The 25574-nt window shown below is 39.2% G+C and overlaps 1 protein-coding gene across 3 annotated transcripts in view; it reads right to left on the bottom strand.

Annotated features, from left to right (window-relative positions):
* ITGB6 (integrin subunit beta 6) overlaps nucleotides 1-25574 on the bottom strand; it is a 49226-nt gene that overhangs the window by 16691 nt on the left and 6961 nt on the right. The window contains exons 2-10 of one of the 3 annotated variants that reach the window (XM_062611079.1): nucleotides 17511-17575; nucleotides 16987-17063; nucleotides 16162-16241; nucleotides 13290-13494; nucleotides 12158-12404; nucleotides 11139-11304; nucleotides 10433-10594; nucleotides 9586-9681; nucleotides 4515-4604 (exon numbers count right to left, since the gene is read on the bottom strand). In XM_062611079.1, the coding sequence (XP_062467063.1) occupies nucleotides 4515-4604; nucleotides 9586-9681; nucleotides 10433-10594; nucleotides 11139-11304; nucleotides 12158-12404; nucleotides 13290-13494; nucleotides 16162-16241; nucleotides 16987-17047 (1107 nt within the window). In that variant the 5' untranslated portion in view covers nucleotides 17048-17063; nucleotides 17511-17575. Of the gene's footprint in view, nucleotides 1-4514; nucleotides 4605-9585; nucleotides 9682-10432; nucleotides 10595-11138; nucleotides 11305-12157; nucleotides 12405-12942; nucleotides 13001-13289; nucleotides 13495-16161; nucleotides 16242-16986; nucleotides 17445-17510; nucleotides 17576-25574 lie in introns of those variants that run through there. The other 2 variants (XM_062611080.1, XM_062611081.1) reach the window with 2 other exon arrangements.

Genomic DNA, 25574 nt, shown 5'->3' with positions numbered 1-25574 from the left:
AGGACTGGGCTTTTCCTGATTAGCTAGCCTATGTCAATATTGCTCCCTCTTTATCTCTTCTGGTAGAATTTCCTGGCAGGCTGTTTCACAAAGACAGGCAGGGTAGAAGAGGAGGAGCCGCACTATGTTAAGAAGAACCTTGGATGTATAAAAGTCAACTGTGGTGATTGCAGAAGTCCTGTTGAATGCCTGTGAGTCAAGATCAGAGAGGTTGTTTCCAAGGGGAATCTTACGGTAGGCATCTGCTGCTGACCTCCAAACCAAGGTGATAAGGCCAATGAAGCAATATTTGGGTCACTTGAGCAAGCGTCAGATCAGCAGAACCTGGTTCTTATGGGTGACTTCAGACACCCAAACATTTGCTGGAAGAACAATACAGCAGCTCACATGTCATCCATCAAGTTCCTGGAATACACAGAGAACTGCTTCCTCATACAAATGTTAGATGTACCAACAGGAATGAGGCACTGCTGGACTTGCTACTCACGAACAGAGAAAACCTGCATTGTAATGTCTCAGTGATAATATTGGCTGCAGTGATCAAAATATTGTGGAGTTTGGGATCTGGCTGAACCTGCTGAAGGCTAGTACTAAGAGCAAACTTTAGCTCATTCAGAGCTCAGTTGGGAGGGATTCCATGGGAAGTTTGTATGGAGTATAGAGGAGCTAGTGAGTGCTGGGAGATTTTCAAGACTGCTCTCAAAGCACAAACCCAGTTCATCACCTTTAAAGATAAGGGAAGTAGGTGGAGCAAGAGACGTGCTTGGCTTAACTGCAAGCTTCTGAGTCTGCTCAAAACCAAAAGAGAAGTGTACCGGAGATGGAAAAGCAGACAATTAACCATTGAGAACTGTAAAGGCATTGTCAGGGTGTGAAGTTAGAAAAGCAAAATCTCAGCTCTGATTGAAACTGGACAGAGATGCCAAAAACTACAAGAAAGGGTTCTTCAGGAGCTATACATTGAGAGGGTCCAGAGAAGGACCACAAAGATGATCAAAGGACTGGGAAGCCTTCTGCATGAAGAAAGGCTGAGAGAACCGGGTTTGTTTAGCCTTGAGAAAAGAAGGCTCAAGGGAGACCTTATCATCATGTTCCAGTATTTAAAGGGTAGCTACAAAGAAGATGAAGAATTCCTGTTTTACAAGGAGTCACGGGGAAAGGACAGGAGGTGATGGGTACAGGCTTATCCCAAGGAGATTTTGATTGGACACAAGAGAAAAATTTTTCACAATGAGACCAATCAGCCATTGGAATAATCTCACCAGAGAAGTGGTGAATTCCCCAATGTTGGATGCTTTCAAGATTCAGCTGGATGGGATGCTGGGCCATCTTGTCTAGACTGTTTCCCTTCCAACCTGGTATTCTGTGACTGTATGAATCAAACCTTACAATCTCTTTCACAGCAGTGCAGGCTCTGAGCTCAGTTTTGCCTTAGTGTGGGGCCTCCATGAGCTAGCCCAATGTTTCCTGGACCAGAGCCAGAGTTGAGTGGCATGGTGAGCTCCCACAGCCAGGAGGCTTGCTCCCTTCCTTTCTTCTGATGAAAATTCCTGCCTCACGAGCTCTTGGTGGTATTTCAAGTTGTATTCAAAAATGTTTTCATTTCTTAAATCAATCTGTCTAATCAAATTTCATTTCTTAAGTGAAAATCTTACTTCCTGAACTCTCTCATACCAAGTTTTTATATTCAGCTATCTAAAATATTATATAGCAATTTTGCTTACACAGCTTAACCTTAATCTGAGCCTATAGCACACCATGGGGAAATTCCCTATGACTTCACTAGGCTGTGGATCCAGTAAGTGGAATCTTTTCAAAAGTACCTTAGCAATTGCTGAGAAAAAGTCTCACTGGCTTGGCTCATACAGCTTAACTGCTTTACAAAATACCCCCATGAAGAGCTTGCTGACCTTCCTTCAGTGAGTCATTCTAGTCAAGGCATCAGGATGATTCACTGGAATAGAAGTCTGGTGTGGTAAAACAAACTAAAAGTAGAATAGGTCTAAACCTGCATGGATGACAACACCCTGTCCTATGTATGTGTTCTGGCTTCCCTGGAAATTTGTCTTAGGGTTGTCTTTGGTGGTAAAGTCTTTTCATTTGGAAAGCCTTGTCAGTAAACCAAAGCAAGACACAGTCATGCAATACCCAGTGCTCTTTCCAGCACACAGCCAAAGCAGTAGAACTGTGCCCTGGGCATCTGGTTGGTAATATTGGTAGCTCTGGATATGTCCAATTTTGCCTTTGCATTTGTTTTAGAGTTAGGTGCTTATGCTGCTACTGAAACAGTTTGCAATAGCTGGGCTCTCACAAAAGAACCAAATACTGCAAACCTCTAGGTAAAACTGTGAATGCTGGTATGTGCTAATGTTGCTGGAAGTATCACCAAACAATCCCTCTTCTTCCAGCAGCAAAACTACAAGGCTCAAATAGAAAGCAACTGTGAGAGAAAATTAAATGCTCCTGAACACCAAGTCTTTGAATAATAGTGTTCATTGAGTAACACGTTGAATTCTGGTGTCTGTACTGGGCCATTTGAATATGCCTTACTGTTGTGGGAGGTCAAACTACACATCTTACATCATGAAAATGAACACATAAACTGTGACAAACTCAAGTTTATTAGATCTTAATATATGTGAGGACTTCTAATGGTGTTTTAAATCTACTAAGCTGCCTGGCCATAGTTTGGGGACAAACTGCGGACAGTTTAGTGAGGTTTAAGCCATACACAGAGAAACATTTGTGGTTCAAAAGAATTTCTGAATGAAACAACAGATGAAGCAGTGTTACAAACTTGTGTCTGTGTGTTACCTGTCCTTTTTTAACATGCTGTGTTTCTTTGGTCTAATCTTCTTGTAAGTGAAAGGACAAGCACTGAAAAAAGAAGAGTGGATTTTTTTTCTGAAATTTTAAAATCCTGGAATGACTTCAATCAAATGGCCTGATATCTGTCACAATGCATTCTAGCCCACAGCTCTGCATTGCAAAGCTATGCAGAATTCAATGTTAAACAAAGCAGGCAGAAATGTGCTTACAGAAGAAAATGAATCATACTTGGAAAGAACACAAGATCTCCTTGTAACAAATATTTTGACAGCTCAGACTTTCTTAACTTGCTTACTTCCTCCTCTGAAGCTTTTAGATAGCAGCACATGGTGAATGGCATTAGCAAACCTTGTGTTTGTACAGCCAGCAAAGACTTGAAAGCACTTTCAAAGTGTTAAAAGATTTAGCCTAGCTCTCTACTCTTGGGGGGCAAATAGTTGTTTATTCCTTTCTTGTGAGTAAAGAAACAGAGACACCAGGCATTGAATTACACTGCTGAGAGTATCATGGAAAGACTGACAAAAATGGAATTATGCCTTCTGCTTTGCATGTGATTTTTAACCACAGGTCTGCCTTCCCCCTTCCCAGTCCCAGTCCCCAGAAATTCAGATGTCTCAACTTATGTCAAATAAGGTGGCTTTCAGTGTGTCCTGCTTGGAACATTTTAAATCATGAAGCAATAAGATTTTTAACCTTTAAGTGTAATAAAATGGTGTCCGGGAAATTTTGAGTGTGACATGTTGCTACTGTCACTTTATACATGTGTGGGATTTTATGAACCTATGAGCAACTCTGGTACATAGTCCAGACATGCTGTACCTGAACGAGGACACTACTCATGGCCCAAAGGCAGGAGCACTGTTCTGCAGTTTCCTTCCTGCTGCTATGGGATCAGAGCAAGCACTGAGCGCAGAGCACCTACCAAACCCAGCTGAAAGCGGGACTGAACAAAACAACCTGAGCTGTACCAAGGTCATCACTGATCCATATCAGCATATATGTGAATTAAAATATCTGTGGGAATACGTGTAAAACTGTCAAAAAAACTTCCCCTGACAGAAGAGAACCAGGCAGCCAGGATGCATTTTACAAACAAAACTCTGAAGAGCAGCATTGTGTTTATGTTCCTGTCATCCTTACATTTCTTGCTATTATCTAAACAAACCCATTTCAGCTCCTGCATTCTGCTTTTAAAAAACCTCAGAACAGCCTCACAGGGGCAGCATCAAATTGCTAAAGCAGAGAAGAGCACTGAGCAGAAGATAGTGCTTTTTTTCCCCAGATATTCCTGCAGACCAATCGTGCATCTGCTCTGTTGACATCTGCTGATGGAAAGAAGGTTAAGTCTCTATTGAGATATAGAACTAAATGCCTATGTTAAAGAAGGCTTAAAAGTAATTTTGAAATACAGGACTATGAAGAAGGCAAGAGAGATGAGACACTGATGTGAATTTAGCGTTCCACCAGGACTAAGGAATTATTGGGAAGGTTATTGGGATTTTGTTTCCGTGCTCTTAAAATTCAGAGTGAACAAAACTGTTTCTGTTAAGATCACCACCTAAGCATAAAAAATTATGCTCTTGGAATCAGTGCATTGAAAGAATCAGACGCTTGTTTTTACCAAATTGCAATCTAATTTTGAGAATACAGACATGCAGGATGAAAACACATTATAACCATCTTACCTGATATGCAGCAACGATCAACTGGAGAATATTTCCAGAATCCTTCTGTAATTGTCCAACAGTAGCTCCAGGAATAAGCTTTGCATAGTTCTGAAAATACGAAAAAGAATTTAAAGCAAAAAAAGAGACTAGGTGACAAGAAACTACTATCTGAAAAAACAGAACCAAAACAAGTAACAAAATATATTGAAGCCAACTAAAATAAACAGTAGTGAAGTTTTTGGTGTTTTCAAGGACCCTTGCAGGCTCAGTAACACATGTCCTATTGAAAAAGTCCTATGCAGAATTTCTGATTTCACTGAAAATTGATGGGACATATATTGCTAAATCACCTCTATGTGCTTGGAGGTTTGATACTCCAGTAGTTTTCAGCTCTGATTTTTCAGATTTAGTAGGAAGATATATTCTCTCAACAGCTGTGTTTTTCTCTAATAAAAATAACCAAAATCAGATTCAGCTGCTCTACTGTTGCTGTACTATTTGAGAGTCTTGGACCCTCCATTCAACCCTCCCTCAGTCACTTTTTTACCTTTGCAAGCAGCTGAAAATCTTGGATTCTGATTAGTGAGGGCACAGAAGTTAAGGAGTTTAAACTAAGAGCTACAAGAACTTAGAACAAAGACTCTTTAAAAAACTGTTGCTCATTTATGTTTGATGCACACCCGACATGTACCCCAGTGGTCTGTGGCTATTATTAATTGTATGCTAACTTTGTGTTAATAATGTAGTGCCAATTTAACAATTTATTTCAATGATAAGTTATTTTTTCTTTTTCCCTTAAATTGCATTGTGATTCTAACATGACAGCTAGATTTTAAATATGTTTAATTAAAATTTATGTTGCCTGGTTGTTAACTACATGAACTTCTCTTGCTTGTACCCATGCTTTGGAAAATAATAAGTGTTCATCAAAGAAACACATTGTAATCTTCATTTTCTTTTTCAATTTGTCATAACAATGCTGTGGTTTTAATTAAAAAAAATCAAGAGAGCTTTTAATAAACACGGATATTTTGTTACCCGATTATCTCTTTTATACTTCACATCTCCAAAAGCCCTGTGATTACTTTATATATTATATAAGGAATACTTATAACTCATTAGATTTCTAAAGTGCTATTGTAAATCAATGGGATTTAACTGCATTTTTTGTTACAGTTGGTGACTTTGTATTTCTGGCTCCTCCTGTGATTAGTGCTCTCTCAAGAATTCTTACAATATTGAAACTCCTCATTTTGTGCACGTGGACTGATTGGAAGGTAATTACAGAAAATACGATAAACCTGGAATATAAAGTATAGCACCTTTTAATCTGCGGTATGCAAACCAAACAGCAGGGATATACTGTTCTGGAGACTTCATTTGATCTTTCCTCTTTGAACAAAGATTTTCTGCATGGTGACACAAGGATGGCATTGCAAGGCCAGTCTAAGTGTGTATCTCCACTGGTTAAATCTTACCTTTTAGCAAATATTTTTGTTTAACCATTAACAAGGTGAGGCAGACTGATGTTTTTGGAGTGATACTGTTGTAAAACATCCAAGGGATGTAATAGAATTTAGTCTTTTAATAAATACTCATTAAAAGGTGAACTGCCATTATGTAGATACTCTGATTAGCGTTACTGAGCTTTGACAATTATGTATTTCAGTTCAATGTGGTCATATCTAAAAATTTTCATCATACTAGAGTGCCATGCCAAATTTATAAAAAATATTTTATATTCTGCACAAGTATGGAGACTGGAGTATTTTTAGTTCAATTTTCAGCAGTGGAAATCAGGCTGAAAACCTAATTTTCAAGATGTATTCTCCTGTGATATAAAAAGAAAATCATTTGTCCAAAGCAGAGCAATTTCTCTTTCAAGAGAAGTGGTGCTTAGTCAGGACTAAAGAGGGAGTCTTTTCCTTTATCTAAGTTTGAATAAATTTTTAAAGAATTCTACTTGAAAACAAATATCTACAGTAATAGCAGCTAGATTGTAGTGCAGTAGCTGTTGGGTTGCATAGAAGGATCAAAACCAACACCAGCTATGTTACAAGCATACATATTCTGTGCTTGTGCAATCAGTAATATTTCTGTGTTAGATAATAATAATACACATACATGTAAGTGGATAAACTGAAAATTCAGTTAAAGAGGATCAAGAATATTAGATGACTGACTTATTTTGGGCTAAATTGTTGGGGATTATACAGGGCTAGAAATATAAAATGCATATTTGGCAATCAGAAAACTGCACTTAAGTCTAATGGAATCCATCAATTCTATTTCAAGAGGTGCTTTCTAAGTCCTGACAGTCATTTTAATGTACCTTTTTCCCTAAGAACTGAACTATCAATAGCAGTGGTCAGGTTTTGAGGTCTGATATAGTTAGATGCTGAGTTCAAGTAGATTCAAAATATTTGGGGAGAGGCTTCCCACCTTAAAGGATAATTAAATCTGAGAGGGTTTTCTGAGAGAGAATGCAGAGTCTCCATCACTGAGGTGTTTGAAAAGATACAAAACACAAAGACAAGAGTGGTTTAATTGTGGTGCCCAAGTGACAGTTTAGAGTCCTCTCCCAGCTCTTCCAGGCTACCTCAGTTGTCGTAACACCAGAAGAACTCTCATTGTCTTGCTTTGTTCTTTTTTACAGTCCTAAGCATGAATACCTTGTTGATTGTATTTATATTACAAATTTGAACCATGCAAATGAGTACACAACACTATTATTCTGTTTGCAGGTTGTACCCTTGAAAGTATACTGTAGTGTGGAAAATCTGCACTGTGAGACATATATGATTTTTGTGCTTCCTATGACTGATTTTCTGCATCACCTCCAGGACAGAAAGCAGACCGTAACAACTATAGCTATTCTATTAAGTGACAGAAAGCAGTATTAAAAGACAAAAGCAGCAGATAGAATATACTGAATGGGATTACTATAGACCCTACAAGATAGAAGATAGTTGCACTTTTTTTTTCCTAACAAAGAAAGCAACAAGAACAAGCCATTCCCCAGTTGAATTAACAATGGCTTACACTTTTTGTTAGGTATAAATCTTTGTTTAGTGTTCCCAGCAAGCAAAGAGTGCCACTTGATAACTTTGATACTGGTGTAACACTGACACAGGGTTACTGAAATAGAACCTTCCTGGTAAGAGCACTGTTGGCCAACTCTGAGGGTGACTGCCACCAATTCCAAGGGAAAATATAATGCCATCAGTAATAGAAAGCTTCTTTGGACTAAATAAGGCTTTGTAAATCAAAGAGAGAGTTCCGAACTACCTCCTAGAGCAGCCCTTATTCATGCAGTTCCTATTAAAATCAGAAAAACTGTTTCACTTGTCATTAATTGAGCCCCTATTAAGAAATTGTTAAGCAAGAATGAGATTCAGGAAATGTTTTTAATGCGCAAATTTTGTCTAATGTATGCTATGACTATAGAATCCCACTTCACTTTTAAGTGATTGACTTCTACATAGTTGATCCACATTTCCACACTTCAGCTCAGTATTTAACACAGTCAGGTAGTCAGTGCTCCAAGATGCAGATTGCATCCTCCCTTGTCAAGTGTGTAATCTGAGAAACAGTTTATGAAAGATATGACTCCTGTAACTCTTCTCAAACTCCTGGAGCATTAGTCTTACTCAAGGTGACTCTACAACTGGAATCAGTTGCAGAAGCACTGGGGGGTCTTCCCTGGGTTACAGAGAGGACAGATAGAGAAAACAATCATACTGGTGAGTACTTCAAGGACTTATATGCTCTCTGCTGTAACACAGGGCCTTTTCCCCTAGCTTTTCTGTTTTCCATGAGGTTACCACACCGGAGGAGCACTTTTATTTACTTTTGGTTTTTAATGAGGAATGCCAAGTGAAGGTTTTTCCTTTGGAAAGTTACATTTATTGCATCACCAGGATCACCCTTACTGACTCCCTCTCAACCAACCTGAATACATTCAGAGGCACAATTTCTCTTGTTCCCTTTTCACACAGCAGCACATGGCCAGGCAGCCAAGCTTACGCTGCAAACGCCCTTTTTATCTTCACTGAATTCTTATCTAAAATTTGTTTTTGCATGTGAAGATTTCTCCCCAGCAGCAGGACTGGACAGAAAAGGAAATGAGAATTGCCAATACCCTTCTTATTTTATCATAGAGGGGTTTTGCTCATATTCACTGCAAAAAGCAGTCAAGTGGCTGTTTGTGACTTTGCCTCAACTCACCGCTCAAATATCCAACAGGCCAAAAGAAGCATGGGGCTTCAGGAGGGTTTATATCTGTGGAGGCTGAAAACGGGTGCCTGCACAAATGACTGATGGAGCTGCGGGTATGAATGCTATTAAATTTATTAAAAGTAAGGGTTTTGCATATCCGTGAGCACTGCTGCTCTACTCTCTCCTCTCTTCTGGCTCCCTTTTACCATGACATGACTTCACAGAGCAGAAGATTAATTCACAGAGCAGGATTCTGCCAGTCTTAATGTCAAAAATTCCTGTAATGAAGTGTTTCCCCTCAGTAGACATGAGGAATGACACATGAAGGAAGAGGACTTTGTCCATCATGTTGGGTATTTTTAATCTCGCCCCTAGTTTCCTATTTGTCTCATTGGAAAGAGACAGAAACAAAGAAAAATTAATAAAACTCTCACATCAGCAGGAAAAAAAAACCACCATGATCTCAGGGTTGGGCTTGAGGAAAATTGTATCTTTCAGAATGCATATGTGTCTTAGAAATGTAGGAAAAGGCTCAACTGTCCTTCTTTAGCCTTATAAAATACAAAAGGCTAATCATAATGATTGCACTGAATAGTTATGCATTGCTTACTTTGACAATCCTTGACTTAAAAAATTAGTGTGATTCAACTTAAAATCTAGCGTAAGAGTTACTTGAGAATATCAAATTCACTACATGAAGAAGCACTTCCTAAGTAGAAGAGTCTTACTGTGATATATAACTTCCCAGCTACTTTTATTAAATAGATATCTCGCAGAATTCAGTCCTTAGTACTAGAATTATTGTATCAGCTGTGAAAAAGGGTAACCTTTAAAACAAGTACTGGTGAACTGAACGTTTTAATGTGCTTACCTCGTATATGTGAACTTGCTCATTTGTTACAGCAAAAATTAATAAAACATTGTTTTGCACAAGTTTGTCAATTAATTGTCCGATTGTGGGATACTCCTGCAAACAGAGAGAAGAGAGCCGCATTAACCCATTTTTCATGTGCATCCAGTTGCTAATTACCTCCCATGAAACACACATTCAAGTAATCATGATTAGCACTGTGTTCTCTGTGTACTATAAACTATAATTAGTCACTACAAGTATACAAAATAAAAGATAGCGTATATAATTTCCTTGCATTGTTTTTAAGGAAACCCCTCTGAGAAAAGTACAGTGTTGGCCTCAGTACTGACACTTGGCTCAGTAGCTTCTGTGAGATATATGTATATATAATCCAAAGAATAACACTGCACCAGAGCAACTGGGTATTTGTCCTACACTGAACACCGTAGTGCATATATTCAGCATTTTTGAATAGAAATCTTAAGATGGTAAATTCTCTTACACATTGTCCTACAAGTTCCTGAACTCCTAAAACCACACCCTTACAGGGAACAAGGTTAATGTGAATTTTGCCTTTTCTGTAGAAGGAAATATTAGTCAGTCCCTTTCCATGTGTTTTCCAGGTTAGCAGGAATAAGATTTGTGCTTCCTTTTTTCCTAGTTGTAGTCTATTCTAGCTCCACAGAAACACATTTTTTACTGACATCTGTAATTACAAATAAAATACATTACATGCAATATCTGGATTCCCCATCTTTGACACATTTCAGTGGTAAAGGTATACTTTCATTAATTTTTTAATTTTCTCATGTCCATCCTTTAATTTCCAGAATGTAAGAGTTGTATAAGATTCATAGTAAATTACCAGAACAGTTGACATGGAGTATTCATTATTGTGGTCCAAATGACAGTTCCCATCATTAGGAATAACAATCCCTGCCAGTTTGCTGTCCATCCCAAAATGGGAATCAGCATCGCTCACAAACACCAGCAAATGTAGAGAATCATTCCTCCATCCAATTTTTTCCTGTAATTTAAAATGCATTAGTTTAGCAAGCTGTATTGCACTCACAATAGAGAAAAGCAGCAAAAGGTCTGGAGAACAGCACCTCAAAATAAATGAAGAGAATAACTTTCAAGGGAGTGTCAAAATCATCACAACATTTCTTAAGAGATAATGTTCATTCCATTGTCTTTGGTTAACATTTTGTCTCCCCATTCTTGTGTTTAGTAATACGGGCTGGCCGTGTTCGTTGCAATCTGCTTACCACTCTAAACATAGTTAATCGAAAATATTTAAAGAAAAAAACAATCAAGAAAATGAACCCAGTAATTACACAGTTGCTTAGTTTTTTTTAATCCCTGGCGACTAAAAAGAAACACTAAAATATTGCAATACGCATGTTTTACTTGATAGAGCCAAAAGTATTTTCACACAAAGCTAATGAGGCTCTTGGACTGCATTAGAACAAAATCCTGAAAAATAACGATCTGCTACTTTGAAATACAACCATATGATACCAGAAGTAGAAATAAACAGAATAATAAAATACCTGAGAAGTTTCAATTACCTTGCAAACTGCTGCCTGCATAATTGCATCGAAACCTCCCTCTGGAGTGTCTATATTAGCAGAGATCCGCTGTCTTTTCACAATTTCATTGAATTTTTCAGCATCATTTGTTAGTGGCAAAACATGTTTGTATCCAAAGGTGGGTAAGCAATCGTACGGAACACTTCTACAAGATAAGTGAGACAGCTTATGGATAATACAGAGTGAAAAATCACTTCAATGGCTACTTCGCAGGCCTGTCTGGAGTAAGGTTTGGTCATGTATCTTCTGTGTCTGAGACAGATCTAGTGAAAAACATAAGATCAAAGAGCATCCAGTAGGGTGGGCAGTACAAAGCGGTCTGCATAAAGCCTGGGAAATATCTTTGAGATCAGAGTAATTCAGCCATTTAAACACATGCAGTCTTTGCCATGCTCCCTGCTGTGCTTTGTTTTAGTACTCAGAAGCACATTAGGATCTTCAGTCCCTTAATGACATACAGAGAGCATCGCCAAGCTGCTGCAGTCCTGCTTCAGGCTGTAGAGCACAGCTTCTCCTCCACGTGAATTAGAAAAGGGTTAGGGCAGCTGCAGTTTAGGGGATACTGCTAGAATTTAAGGGGAAAAAAAAGCAGGGAAACAACATTGATAGGTAAATGCTATTCTGTGTTGGGTTTGAGCTTGCACCTGCTTAGTATAGCAGTGCCATAAAATTCTTATATGTATGTATATATTCTAGCAAATTAAATAAAAATACATATTCTGCGTACCTATGTGTTAACCTGTTAAGGACATTTATGACTAGCAACAAAAGCTAGAAAGCAGAATCATTCCCAGATTCCTCTCTCCAAATAATGTAAGACTCAACAGAATAATGAGGAGAGTGTGAAACAAAAAAAAACCTAAATCTTGCTTCCAAAACTGACTCATTTACAGCTGGAAGAGGTTCTAGTGAGGTTGCCGAATTGAATTTTATCCTAAAGATTAATATTATGACTTAATGCTGTCATACAAACAGATGCGGGTACTTTTGCTGCCTACCTGCAAGGGTTGCTTATTTCTGCAGCTGTAGTTTTGATAAATGGTGAAACTGGTTTTTCAACAAAAGATCCAAAGCCCAGTCTGAAGTTGCTTGTCAGTTTTGACATTTCTTTAGAGAGAGTTGAGCCCAATTCTTTGATTGTATTCAGATCATCATCCATGGAGGCTGAAAGATCCATGAGGTAATATAGATCAATTGGATAATCTTCAGTTTGCCGAACCTTGATCTGTATTGTTTCTTCATGTCCTATTAAGGTCGTGAGAAAGTGGGATACATGTTAGTGCTTCTACACAGAAGTTATGAGCAATGCCAACTTTTCCTAACTATATATATGGTGAAAATCATCTAATATTTCAAATCACCAGCAGAATAAAGAAAATCACCTTAAAAATTCTCTGTCAATGAAAATCTCAAACAGGGATCTAAAAAGTGAAAAGCAGTTCTAGTGGGTTTTTTCCTAAACTGTTCTTCAGTAAAGCCGTAAGCACAGATTTACAACTGATTCTCTGTTTGAAAAAAATAGGAGAAAATCACTTCAGCAGTATGTAGCTTCAGAAAACTAGTTATGTAGCTATTTAAAACTAAAGGTAGTGCTTAATGGGACATACTTTAGATATTTGAAGAAAACCAGTGTACACACCGGTTTTACTTTCAGTTCGAACACTATGATATGACCTAACTGAGTGTCTCCTACATTTCTTTATTCCAAATTTTCTCCAGGAAAAAATCACATCTTAAGGACCACAAAGTAGGTCTGGAGTGTTTCCATAAACGTCACTGGTACCTTGAAAATCCTCAAAGCAAGATTCTATGCTGCCTCTGAGGTATGATGTTTGTCAGACCTGAAACGTAGAGGGACAGGGTTGGGGTGGTATATGGGGTTTCCATTCTCTCCCTGCAACCTCGATAGAGTTCCCAGCTCTTCTGAATGTTCCCAGCACTGCTGGAAGTGTTTTGAACTCACTCACTCAAACCTAGTTTTCATCTGATGAGTCAACAGATAATTTTGGACTCAACACAGGGTTTTTATCTGTATTCTATAAAGATTATGGTTTTTTGTAAGACCAATCAGTCTGATAAGCTTCAGTATGAAAACATTTATATCCCACGTCTATGAACTGAGTGACTTACCTGGTCGAAGCCTGAGAGTTAGTTTTTGAGGAGATATCTGTGTAACATCAGAATTTGTCTTCTGGGACGCTACAGTTAGGGGCTTATTTCTGTGAATTTCTACTTCTGAAAAGGGAAATTCAATCGAATTCAACTGGCATCCTTTTGACAAAAGGTTTTCTGGGGTATCACACCTCCCGTGAGTTCCAACTGAGTCTGTGTAATTCTAAAGCAAACAGGAGAAGGAAGGGATGAGTTAAACATATTTACTGACCAGCCACAAGCATCTGGCTGATGAAAGGTCAATCCAATGCAGGGAACAGAAACAAAGGTGCAAGCTAGTGCAAACTAGTGCAGAAAGAAATATAGGTGGCACAGAAATCTAAATTTGCCCTTCATGGATTGTGTCATGCAGGTGTATAAATAATGTAACTTAACACCAGTTTGGTACTCTTGGAGAAACTGCTCTGTTGTTGAGGAATGGGAATTGTGCCACTCACTGCATTTGGCTTCTTACAGTACTGGGAATGATAACACAAACCCCTATAAGTTCATATTTTTTCTATGACAGGATCAAGCCACAAATTCATCAGTCTTTCATGAACAATTTTGGGCTGCTGATAGAACAGCATCATTTAATAACAGAAGAGGTCTTGCAGCTAATAGACTCCTACAGATTTTGTTGCAAATAGTGCGGTACCTAGTGTTAACTGGTTTTATTCTGACCTACTCATTCTCCTCAACATCCATTTAACATGTTCACTGAAGCAGGTAGCAAGTCCTTGTTACTCTGCCTGGTGCCTAACAAGCCCCAGAGCCTCCTTTCCTCATTTCCCAGCATCAGCAGGGCTGCTGGCATGCCCACATCTATCTGGTTATGTTTGGCCCACCATCCTACTTGACCTTTTCTCATCTGGAGGAAATCACAAGCCCTATCGATATTGGTTAGATAGCTTGCAGTTTATTTTTGTTACCCATTTCAAAGCACTTGATATGCATTCCTTTCCACAACACTGCTGCAGAAATTAATGGCTACAAAGAGGCTTCTGTGCCTTATTACCATTTCCTAGAGCTATGTCTAGAGTTTAGATCTTCAAAATCAGTCAGCTGCCCTCTGAACTGGACACTGCTCTGGCCTGCAAGACCTTTTGACCAAAATCTCATCAATGCCCAGCAGAAACAGCACCAAAACATTCAATTGCTGGATGATGGTAATGAGCCCATACATGGGGCTGCTCTTTTCTCCTGGATTTGGGTGAGAATCCAGGGTTCAGCCATTAAGCCACAGATATTCCTAGATTCAGTCCACTGAAAAACTTCCCATCCAAAGCAAAACAAATTTACTTAGAACCTATTAAAACCAGAACTAGGACCCTTCTGTCCACCAAAATGCCACCCTTCATGCCTGAAAATTATCAGGGATCTTATATACTTTATGGGAAGACACCTGATTTGAAAAGTGGTTCAATCTCACCAACTACTTCTTGAATACAATGCTCATAGGAGTCATGTACCATTATAAAACTTTCACAGGGAGATCCATATCATCTCCTTTAGTTACATGCTTTCTGACTTTTCAAAACATGTGAAAAGTCAAACTCATGTTTCAAATACAATTGCAAGGTGCGTTTTTATCCTACAGTAAACAATGGTTTCTTTGGAGGCACTTGTGTTTACTCTGACACTAAAGTTCCTATGTCTTTGGCACTCTTGATGTGTTGCTGTCTAGGAAACAAGTGAATGAGCCTACAAACAAGTTGAAAAATCATGTTTACTACTCTGAAGCTTTCAATGGATAAACTTTTATTTATTTATTTATTTATTATCATGAAATTGTGTTTCAATTTTGTTTTCTGAAAATCCCTGGCAGGAGTCAAAGTTCTGTGATCAAATTTCATTTCAGCTTTGGTTGTTAAATATAAACATAAAAACTACTGCAAACACACTACTGTGGCTGGGGTTTTCCCCATAGGAACTTTTTTTTGCAAACTGCTATATTATTTTTGGAAAACTTTTTTTAAAAAAAAACCCTGCTGTTCAGTCTTTGTCAGCTACTTCATGAAGCAGTTATGTTAGTCTCATCCTAGCTATCATTTTGCTATTCAGAAAAACAAGAAATATTTTTAACAGCAAAGGTGTAAATCAGAATCTATAATGAAAAAGACTTTATTTCTCTATTATTTCTGGCAAGTTTTTAATTGTGATAGCTGATATCTTGCTTACACAAAATAAGTCCTAGAACATTTACTGTGAAGTAGGGACATATTATTTAGCATCATTTACAGGTGAAAGTTTTAAACACAAAGATGTTAAGTGGCTTGTATGGGGTTACAAAGAGAGTCTGCAACAGGTATATGGGGAAAAATCCAGGTTTCTTTTTTAAGCCTCATGTTTTAACCAAAGCACTTACAACTATATCATGCTAGTTATTAAACTGACAGTATTATCATACTTAAAATCAACCACATATTAGTCGTTTGTATATGCAAACTGACTGAAGCACCTTCTGTTTACAGTGTCTGGCTTTGCATGTAATGTATAAGATGGAGTCTGGTCTCTGACTTGATGTCTAGTTCTTCATCATCAGCACCATGAGTGAGTCAGCCCTGAGGCTGATGAACTGAGCCCCTCTGCTAGCACTTTTATTTCTGCCTTAGATGAGGAAGGTTGTCTTTAAAAAACAAAACAAAACAAAAACAGAGCAGCAAAGCTGTGAACAATAGACCATAAAGGCTAGATAAAATTCCACTTTTGATTCCCAGGAAGGCTTCACTAAGCACTGCATGCATTACAAAACCACAGACTGTCCCAATTAAGTCAATACTTCATCATTCAGAGCTAGTACATCCACTTCAAGTCTTACTTTGAAATTTTTTTGTATCATTTACTCTACCTCTTGAGAACACCAAGCACAGTGTGGTCCGGAAAGCAAACAATCTTCACAAGTCACTGCACTTTCCTGAGAACATGTCCCTAAATTTAAATCCAAGAAGATAAAGAAAAATATTAATAATGTGTTTAATCATTCAGCACATGAAGAATGTTGGCTTTTAGAGAATGTGAGAGGTGAAAAATGGACACTTTTAACCATATTTAAGATTACTGATAAAATTCCTTTGTAAAAGTATTTCTATTAGTAGATTTACAATCTAATTAAAATTAAAATCACACAATTGCTGGCAATCAGCATACTCACTTTTGCATGTTTTATGGATGCCATCCGCTGAGAAAATGTTACTTGTTTTCTCCTGTGCACCTGATAGTGTTACATGTGTTTCTGCTATGGTGTAGGTACGACATTTCCAATATAAGCAGGGGTACTAAAAGAGCAGATTTATGTTCACTCTATATGCTTAAAATTGCTTCACTCACATCTGTAGATACTTGATATGATTTTAATTTATCATGCAAGTACCAATGAAACACTCAGTCACATATATAGTATCGAGTTTCTCAGCAAATCAAGCTGTGATTAATATAAGCAAAATTGCTCAAATGCCCATCTCTTTCATATATGTTGTGCTACATAATGACCACATAAATCTTAGGCGAATTTGCAGGGCAGCCCTACAGCAGTCTGTCAAACAAACAAAAAAAAAGTCATTAAACAAAAAGCAATGATTAAATATTGAAGACAGAAAGTGATTTTGTGTCAAATTCAAGCAAGAAACAATGCAAAAATGGTTTTGAAATGGATTTCTCTGTCCCTGAGCCTTACCTTGCACATAGTTATTTCTGTGCAGAAACAGGAAACAGAGGCAAAGCAATTCAATCCCCATTCGGTTTCAGTGCTGGCTGCGTGACAAGAAAGTATTAGCGTGTTAATTATCATCTGCAGAAAGGTAGAATGTCGTAAAAATCACTCAGTCCTGGAGGGTATGTTTTCAGGTGTCACCTACACCAGATTGCAAGGAAACTTCAGCCCTACCATCACAGAGTATGACTAAAGTGAAAACAAGGGCTACCTGGGCAGGTAAAGAGGCAAGCTGTGCGTAAAGTAACATGAACATGGTTATCACTTCCTTGTTTCCCTGGATTCCTTATAAGGTATAAGGGGAAATTCATTCAGGTGCAGATTTCTGTCAATCCCAGTCACTCTGGGTCCTAGAGCAACCCAGCCAAGGCGGAGGGGTTTTGTGTGCACAGCAACTCTTTAAAGGCTCCTCTAAAAAAACGCCTTTTATTGTTCCCTCATGGAGTGCGCTAGCTTGATGGAGCATTACGACTGCCAAGTGAGCATACCTGGAGAGATGTAAAAATCCCATTTTTTCAGATTTCCTGTTGTGGAGCAAAACTTCTAAAGGTGCCTGTGGAAAAAAAAAAACAAAAACAAATGCAAAAAAGCAATCATTCATTACAATTGAGGACCTGGCTTCAGTGGTTCAAGGTGGAGAGTACATTTATTTTATTAACACTGCAAACTGAAAACGAAATGCTGCAGTTGTGGTATTTTTGTTAATATGTAGAAGAAGGAATAATTGCATCCTCAATTATGCAACTGCTTGGAAAAAACTTCATGTCAGCTTTAACTCTATGTCATAAGTGACTAAATATTCTATAGCTTAGATATAACAATATAACGAGTTCTGATATCTTTCTTTCCCCCATGATCCCCGGAAGAAAAGGCAAAACATGCATTTCTTACAACCTTATTAAAAGGAAATAAAATTTCCTATTTGCAGATTTCATCTCTCCCCATCTTTCATGCTCTGCTATTGTCTGTTTTGAAAATCATTTGTTCAGGACAGCCCCTCTCTTATCATACGCGACTCTATACAGTGCAGCATAAAATGATAATTTTGTTGTGGGTGTTGCTAGCCTGAAAATATGTATCCTTTTTTTCTACAGTCGGAAACCCTACCAAAGTTAGCTCACAAGGACTAGGTTGCTCTCACCAAGAAAACTGGCAGGCTCAGACCTCTGTTTTCACAACGGTGGTAGCTGCAGTCTTGGGGCAGGATATAAAGGTAGGGATAGGTCTATACTAAACTCAACACGCCTGAAAACATTCCTGGGCACTGAGGCCAACTGGCACAGAAAGACCTGAGTTTATGCTTGCAAATTGCCTGTTGGGACCATTCTAGCAACCAAATTGTGCCCAGAAATTGTTTGCAGAGTGTTAATTGAAAGAGGTCAAATTCATGCCAGGGAGCATTTTAGCAGTTTAATAGCAGAGGCAATCTCATTCTAGTGCCTGGAAATATTCCCAGGCACATCCAATTTTACTAGTATTTACACAGTCTATGAGTAGTTTCAAAGCAGTTCAACGTGGATTACGTCAAGACTACCTCTGCTCTGCCCTTGTGTTCCCGCTCCTTTGCTCCTACCAGTACTCGTGTTCAAACAAACCGTGAAATGACTCAAACTGATCCAATTGAAATCCAGTCACCTTCCATGGGGAAGGCGGGAGGCTGCTTTTCACCTAGGTGGGTTCCTTGAACTGTGTGGCTGTGCAGTCCAGAGTGAGTGGCAAGGTCAAGGGAGGGATTAGGAAAGGGGCAGAGAGGCAGAGTTGGCAGCAAAGGCGGGAATATGTTAGGCTGAATTTATCCCAGTTTAGGCTGTTGTGGGACAGTATCTCAACACTTCTGTTTACAACAGCATTCCTAAGCCTCCTTCTATTGCTTTTTATACCTTGGAGTGTCCTTTGTAAAGCACTTTTTCAGCTACAGCAATTTTCTCTGCCATGAAAACAGATCGGTTAGATTATGCTCCTTCAGCTGGTGAAGATGCAACTCCGTGAGGACACTGTAACTGTGGAAGGTCAAAAAGACGTGGAATCAACTGAATGTGCTTGTTCCTACTAGGAAAAAAAAATCTTCCTGTTAAGTACAATCCAAAGAATCTTATTTTACTGTTTTAAATTTACATTTGTGTGCATGTTCTTTAATACTGCTGCTTGCAGAGCTCCGAAACCCACAGCTTTTCCTCTCAACGTAGAAGGTCACTATGTAGGTCTTACTAGGCCTTGGTAGTGTAGCAGCACTTCAATCCATGTGCTCAAATGACTTGGTGGCAGCCCTTCAGCCACCAAAAGGTGCCAGACACCAGCAGTGTCCCAGATTAAAGGCCAGCCAGCTGAACAGCTGGCAGTTAGCAAATGCTTATCCTTAGGTTCAAGATGATATAGAACTTTGTAGTGTAGGGAGAATAAATAATACAGCCTACATAAAACTTACAAATTCTGTTTGATGCTATCAGTTTCCCCATTTGGTTGTGTGGTAATATTTTATACATGTCTTGGCAAGGACAGAATGACTGGAGAGAGCAGAAAAGGAAAAGAAAGTAGTAGAACAAAAAATGACAGAAACACACAGGGAGAAATAAGAGAGAAAAATCAAGGTCAGATTTGATTTTTAAAATCTCACACAATGGGAAGCTCACAAGACTGGGAAGAGTGGCAAAAAATCCCCTCAGTGATAGGGAAACAAGAGGTTAAGAGAGGTCTGGAAAGGGAGACAGCACGTACCGAGAGTAGATCTTGGGCAAGGCAAGGAAACCTAGGCAGGAAGCTGACTGATGATTTTTGTTTTGAAACATCACCAAATAAATATCTTGTGTTATATCTAAAGGTAAGTTGACCAGGAAATTCCTCTACTAATTTAATGCTTTACTGTCTTTAGCTATCACACATGCTGGAAGAGTAGAATTGCAATTTGGAGTGCTGATGTGGGGAGGATGCATGAAAGTCCTTGTGGTCCTGGCATTGCTTGGTCTGACAGCAAGGTCCCCCTTCTTTATAAGGTTTGGAAGACAGAGTCCAGTCAATCTTTAACAAATTCACTGGCAGGTAACAAACATGGAATATTGAGGTACAGAAAGGAAGCAAGCTAATGTTGGGGACAGGGAAGAAGAAATCAACTAAAAAACATTAGACTCAAGTTGCATTTCATTAATAATAGTGGGTATTTTTTCTCTAGAACAGTGGTGTATCCTTTCTGTCACAATGAGATGAATGCATAAGTCAGCCTTGTGATAGATCTGCAGAGGTTCCAGAATGGGAAGTGTTTGCTTACAGAAGCCCTCCTCACCATTGGCCCATGCAAATCTAAAAATTACTCCATTTTAGAAAAAATACCAGTCTCTCCTGCAAATAGCTTATAAACTGATGCAGCATAATTATACACATAGAGGGAGACCCTCCCAAGAGAAAACAGCAACTAGCTCCTTTTATGCTAGACAAAACCTGGAAGAGGAGGTCTGTTAGCTCTAGTGAAAGCTTATCAGTCAACGTAAGAGATCAGTACGTCCCACAGTCATCAGAGCAAGGAAAACGTCTTTCAATTTGAAGCTGGAGAGCTATCCCTATAGAGGAGAAATTCTTGGGAGTTATCTCTCAGCCTCACACACAACCCAGCTCTTAATTCCCAGTGCTCTTCTCACACACACTCCACCCTGAAATCCTGAAAAAATACAGAACAATTTAAAGTCTGAAGGTCCCATGAGCTGAGACGGTTCTCAGAGCATTTACAAAGGTGGGGGAAAGTTTCTCCCACACTTCATTTCTTATGTCTTGCCCTTCATCAGAGAGTTCTGTGGGACTGGAAGCAGTGAGGTGGTGTCTCCTTTCTCTCCATCATATAAGGCAATGTTCACCTCCTCAATGCATCTGCAAGAGGCAAAAGGGCTACACTCCTTAGGTCCGTGGCAGGTTGCTTTGAATTTGAAACATCTGATGCCTTTATTCTCTCCCTGGCTGGCTTCCAAATCAAATCCATCTAGAAGGGTCCTGAGGATCTCTAATGGGGAAATCAGAGCAGACTTTCTAAGTTTTGGTCAAACTTTTTAACCTGAAAGATAACAGAAGAATATGCAAAAGTCTACAGAATGAGTGTTTAAAATACTTTTCTCCCAAAGAAGACATATGTTCTGTAGCTGCACAGTCAATGCTTCCAGACTCTTGCACCAGCAGAAATGGAAGGCATTTTCTTCAGAAAGTCTACCCTCAAATATATCTCTCAGCAGGCTGACAGACCCAGTTCCAAAGAACGGCAATGGCAAGTGTTTCAGAGGATGCTTAAAACTTAGATTCCTCTCTAAGGAACTAGAGGTGATTTGAGTAGCCACATAGTGGTGTGAATGTCCTGCAAACACGCCAACCCAGCACAGACAGAAACCACACACAAACACTGCAATGACACTGGAAGGACTGTCATGACTCTAACTTTGCTGCAGCATAGGTCCTGGCAATACTTAGGGAGAGCTGGCTAAAACACAGAGAGAGGAAGCATTCAGGACCCCTATAAACACCATGGAGCCTGTAGTAAATTAAGATCTGAGTGTACAGTGACTGAGCAGCTTCACTCCAGCTTCCATGTTTTGTGGTGTACTAATATCGTACGCTGATAGAAGCCTAGGACCAAAACACTGCTGTGTGGGGTAAGCCACAGAGTCCACCAGAGGTGTGGGTAGGTATGTGGAAAGGCAAAGGCCTTTCTTCATCTCCTCTCCAGGTACTGTTTGCAAGAACAGCTACACTCAGTGGAGAGTGGCTTTAGAAGAAGATGACGGGTGTCTGTAGCTCCTTCCAGTGGGTTGCAGGAGCTGAAGAGTCACACAGATGAAAGGAATTTTCCCCTTCCAGCTCTGAGCAAAGTGTGGTGTTTGGGATTCATGACTCAGGCCATGATTCACACTCTGGTCTCTCCTCATTGCCAGAGCAGTGTGCTGCTGCTAGATGAGGGCAGAGATTGAAGTCAACAGCCTACCTCTGAACAGAGAGGAGAAGGAGGAAGAAGAAGGAATTGCTCACCAAGTGAGCAGTGAACAGGCAGGCAACACCTGGGGTGTTTTCCCACTCGTATTTACCTTGCCCACAGCTCTGACTGGGCTGGCTCCAGCCGAGGGTGTGAGCAAACCTTTGTTCCTGGTTTCCCTCAATGGGTGAGCACCCTGAAAGATTTGTCTGCCTTTCAGATTTGAATACATTCTCACACCCAAAGTGAAATAATCAACTTCTGAACTGCAGAAGGGCTCAAGGGAAACCAGTGGGAAAATCACTGGCATTCAAGCAGGTCTGCCAGCAGGCCAGCCAGGACACTCAAAACTTGACGGGGATTTCCACACAGCCTATCACATCTAGCCTCAGTTCCTGTTTGCTTTATACAGTTATACAGTACACCTTGTTCTCCCTATGCTGTAAAAGCCTGGTACCGGGGCACCAGGGCAAGCGCCTCTGTTCAGTGCTGGTGCAAGGCTGAGCACGCTGTGTGGCGAGAACTGCGCTGAGCGCTGGCTCCACAGCACCTCAGACCTCCTGCACTTTAGCTGAGGATCTTTCTGGGACTTATTCTATTCAGATTAATGCTAAATGCAAACTGGACCTGCTGTACCATTTACACAAGGGCCAAAGTGAGTCCTGAGACAGGTGGGTTTCAGCAGCACCAAGAGAAACGTGAAGCTTTAACACAGTCCTGCAGCAGGCTGGGGTAGGCAACAGTGCAGAGGGAGGACTTGCTTTTGAGAAAGCTGGTGGGGTTGTGCAGACAATGATGTGTTCAGGCCTGGTACATGCAGATGTAAATTATGAACCACTGAGCTGGGATTAAATCACTTGTAAAAAGTGATTCCACTCTGCAATTACACACGGAAACTGAGTTTATCTTACAGTTGACCTTTCTGTATTTAGACCTAGAGAAGTCCAGTGCTTTGCTGAAACACAGGGTTTGAATAAGGATAATCTAGCATAACCTAAACAGATAAGCATGTTTAGCTCAGCACCCAAACAGTTGCTAATTACTAAGGAAAATAGGCTCAAGCACTGCCTGAAACCAGCTGTGTTTCTGAAGCTTTGCAGGAGCTGTTCTGAACTTGGCCAGCATGGTTTCTATTTACATCACGAAGAGTTTAGGCCATTCACTCCTGGCTGTGAGTTTTCTGGGAAAAGAGCAGGATTTAGGGTTTCAGGAGCCTTTTGTGCAGAGTGCTGCCATCTCATGGCTGCTCTGTTACGGTAGAGTACAGAAATTACTACTTTAAAAATTATGTGAAAAAGGTATTCAGGTACCAACAGCCTTATTACCTTTTAGCAATATTTTGCCTTGCTACATATGTAAGAACTTTTGGAGGTATTCAGATCTCTGTTAAAATTTTTGTTGTTTATGCTATAGTACAGTTATAATCTGTTAGCATGTTTTTTTCCAAATTCCTATCTCATCTCTCACAGTAAACAGAACATGACTTCTAGTGTCTTTGTTAGAAGCTCAGTTACATGATTCTGAAATGTCAGAGATTGTTTCCAATATCTTTGTCCGTATAAATTATTACTGTATTTTGAAAATCTTGCCTTACTTTTATGTGCGTGTCTCTTATGGAAATAGAAAGGAAATTTAAACCAACAGTGTCTACTCACATGTAAACAGAAACACTGGAAGAACAGTCTTACATAGAACGATTGGTGCTTCTGTAGTTCTTAAAGAACTGATAAGTGTTAATATTATATATTTAACTAAAAGCATGCAAGACTAAGAACATGTAAATAGAACCATCTCTAAATAAAAATAAAATCAACTAAATCAATTCCAAGTATTTTGGATAAATAATAAAAAAAAAAGATAAGGCAAGGCAGATCTTCCCTAACAATGCTTTCCAGGAGTTCAAAATGATTGATCATGTAACTACTGTCAATAATATTTGGTCCACTGATACCTTATGCTTCTTATCTTATATTTTCAACCACGTGGTCGTGCTTCTGTTGGACACCTAGCACACAGGATTCCATAATCTTAAACCAATTAAAAAAGAATTCTTAATATTTTGTAGCATGTCAATATGTCACAGGAGGCCATAGAGTTGTGCTTTCTATCAAAACCAATAAATTAACAGAAATTTCAAATACTATTTTCAGAACAGTACAAAGCAGAAGGCACAAGATGCAAATGATCTCATAGATACTGTAGATGTGTCCTTTCATCTTACAACTGTGCTAATAAACTTACAAAAAATCCATCACAAGGCTACTCAGACTGTTTAACTCTCTGGCAGGGAGGTGAATAGAATGTGGCTCTACTCACCTTTATGGCATATGCAACAATTAGGTCAATTCTGCATCATCCAATTTGCAAGCAAAGAAGTTCCATTTTATTGTGTTATCCTCACCTACAGCGGTTTGTTTCTGTCACTCTTACTAGAAGACTCAGGGACTTCACTCTTCTCATGGCTGGAAACCTCCTCAGCTCCTGCCTGGATGGACTGACTTTCAATTTATATCCATTTGTATAAATGACAACATTGTCTGGTAACTTAAATAACTTCTTTCCTTTCCTAGTATTTGCCCTGCCCTTCTTTCCCCTCCACTTGATGTATTTATAGATAGCAATTGTGTATCCCTCATTCTTTGTTCTGTCAGCTACTACTACTATGCATTTCTTTCAGTGCCCTTTCCTACTTATGGGTGACAAACCATACACAGTACCCCAGAAGAGCTGTGACCTGTGCCTTGTACAACGGTGTCCATCCTTAATGCATTCCTCCTTAAGTCTCCTGCATCATATCTAAAGAGAGTAATTTTTGCCTTTCCCATGGCTCCATCCCAGCTGTCTCAGCATCCTTCTATGACTGACCAAGACATTATGGTCCTTCTCTTGATCATCTGATAAACCACAGTTTATAACAGAAACCATTTCCACCTCAGTTTGTGTGGGGGCTGGCACTTGTGCTATTAAATTCTACCCCACACCTCCAGCTCTCAAGTTCCCCCACAATGTGTATATATAATGTTATGGATATTTTTCTCATCTGACCATGCCACTTTTAGCAGCAATGAAAGTATTAATATTTTCAGAGACTAGCTTAAAGTCTGATGAAAGTTTCTACCAAAACTTTAGGTAGCCCAGTAATTCTCTTTCCAGAGCAGATGGTATCATATATACATTTCATCAGCCTTAACACATTGTATTAAGTATCTATAGCTTTCAACCTATTTTCTCTATTTTATCTCCTTATTTATTCTTTCTTGCAAGAATGTGTGCAAAATTTCCATATCACTCGGGTCAGAGTAATGAAGCTGTAGATGTGAAGTCACTTTTTCCTCTGCTCCTCTCTCATTTGTTTTAGCAGATCTTTGAAGAAAAGCTGCTCCTCTGCCTGAAATTTTTGCTCATTCTTTCAGCATTTTGTGATAATGGACATCATTTCACTATGGGACTACAAGACTCTGGATTTACTTTTCAAGATTGAAAATATTAGCTTTTATTTCTTCAGATTCTTCCCATCCTGATCTATTTTTATCTATGATCTGTACCATCCTCTTCATAGAAAAGAAGGAAAATAATTCATTCGGCTTGGGTATTATCCACATGATCTTTA

Source organism: Pezoporus occidentalis, unplaced genomic scaffold, assembly GCF_034315485.1.
Source record: "Pezoporus occidentalis ecotype Australia unplaced genomic scaffold, CSIRO_AGI_Poc_V1 ctg150, whole genome shotgun sequence".
Classification (NCBI taxonomy): domain Eukaryota; kingdom Metazoa; phylum Chordata; class Aves; order Psittaciformes; family Psittacidae; genus Pezoporus; species Pezoporus occidentalis.
Note: the sequence above shows the minus strand (reverse complement) of the source record. Positions and strands in the feature narration are given on the sequence as shown.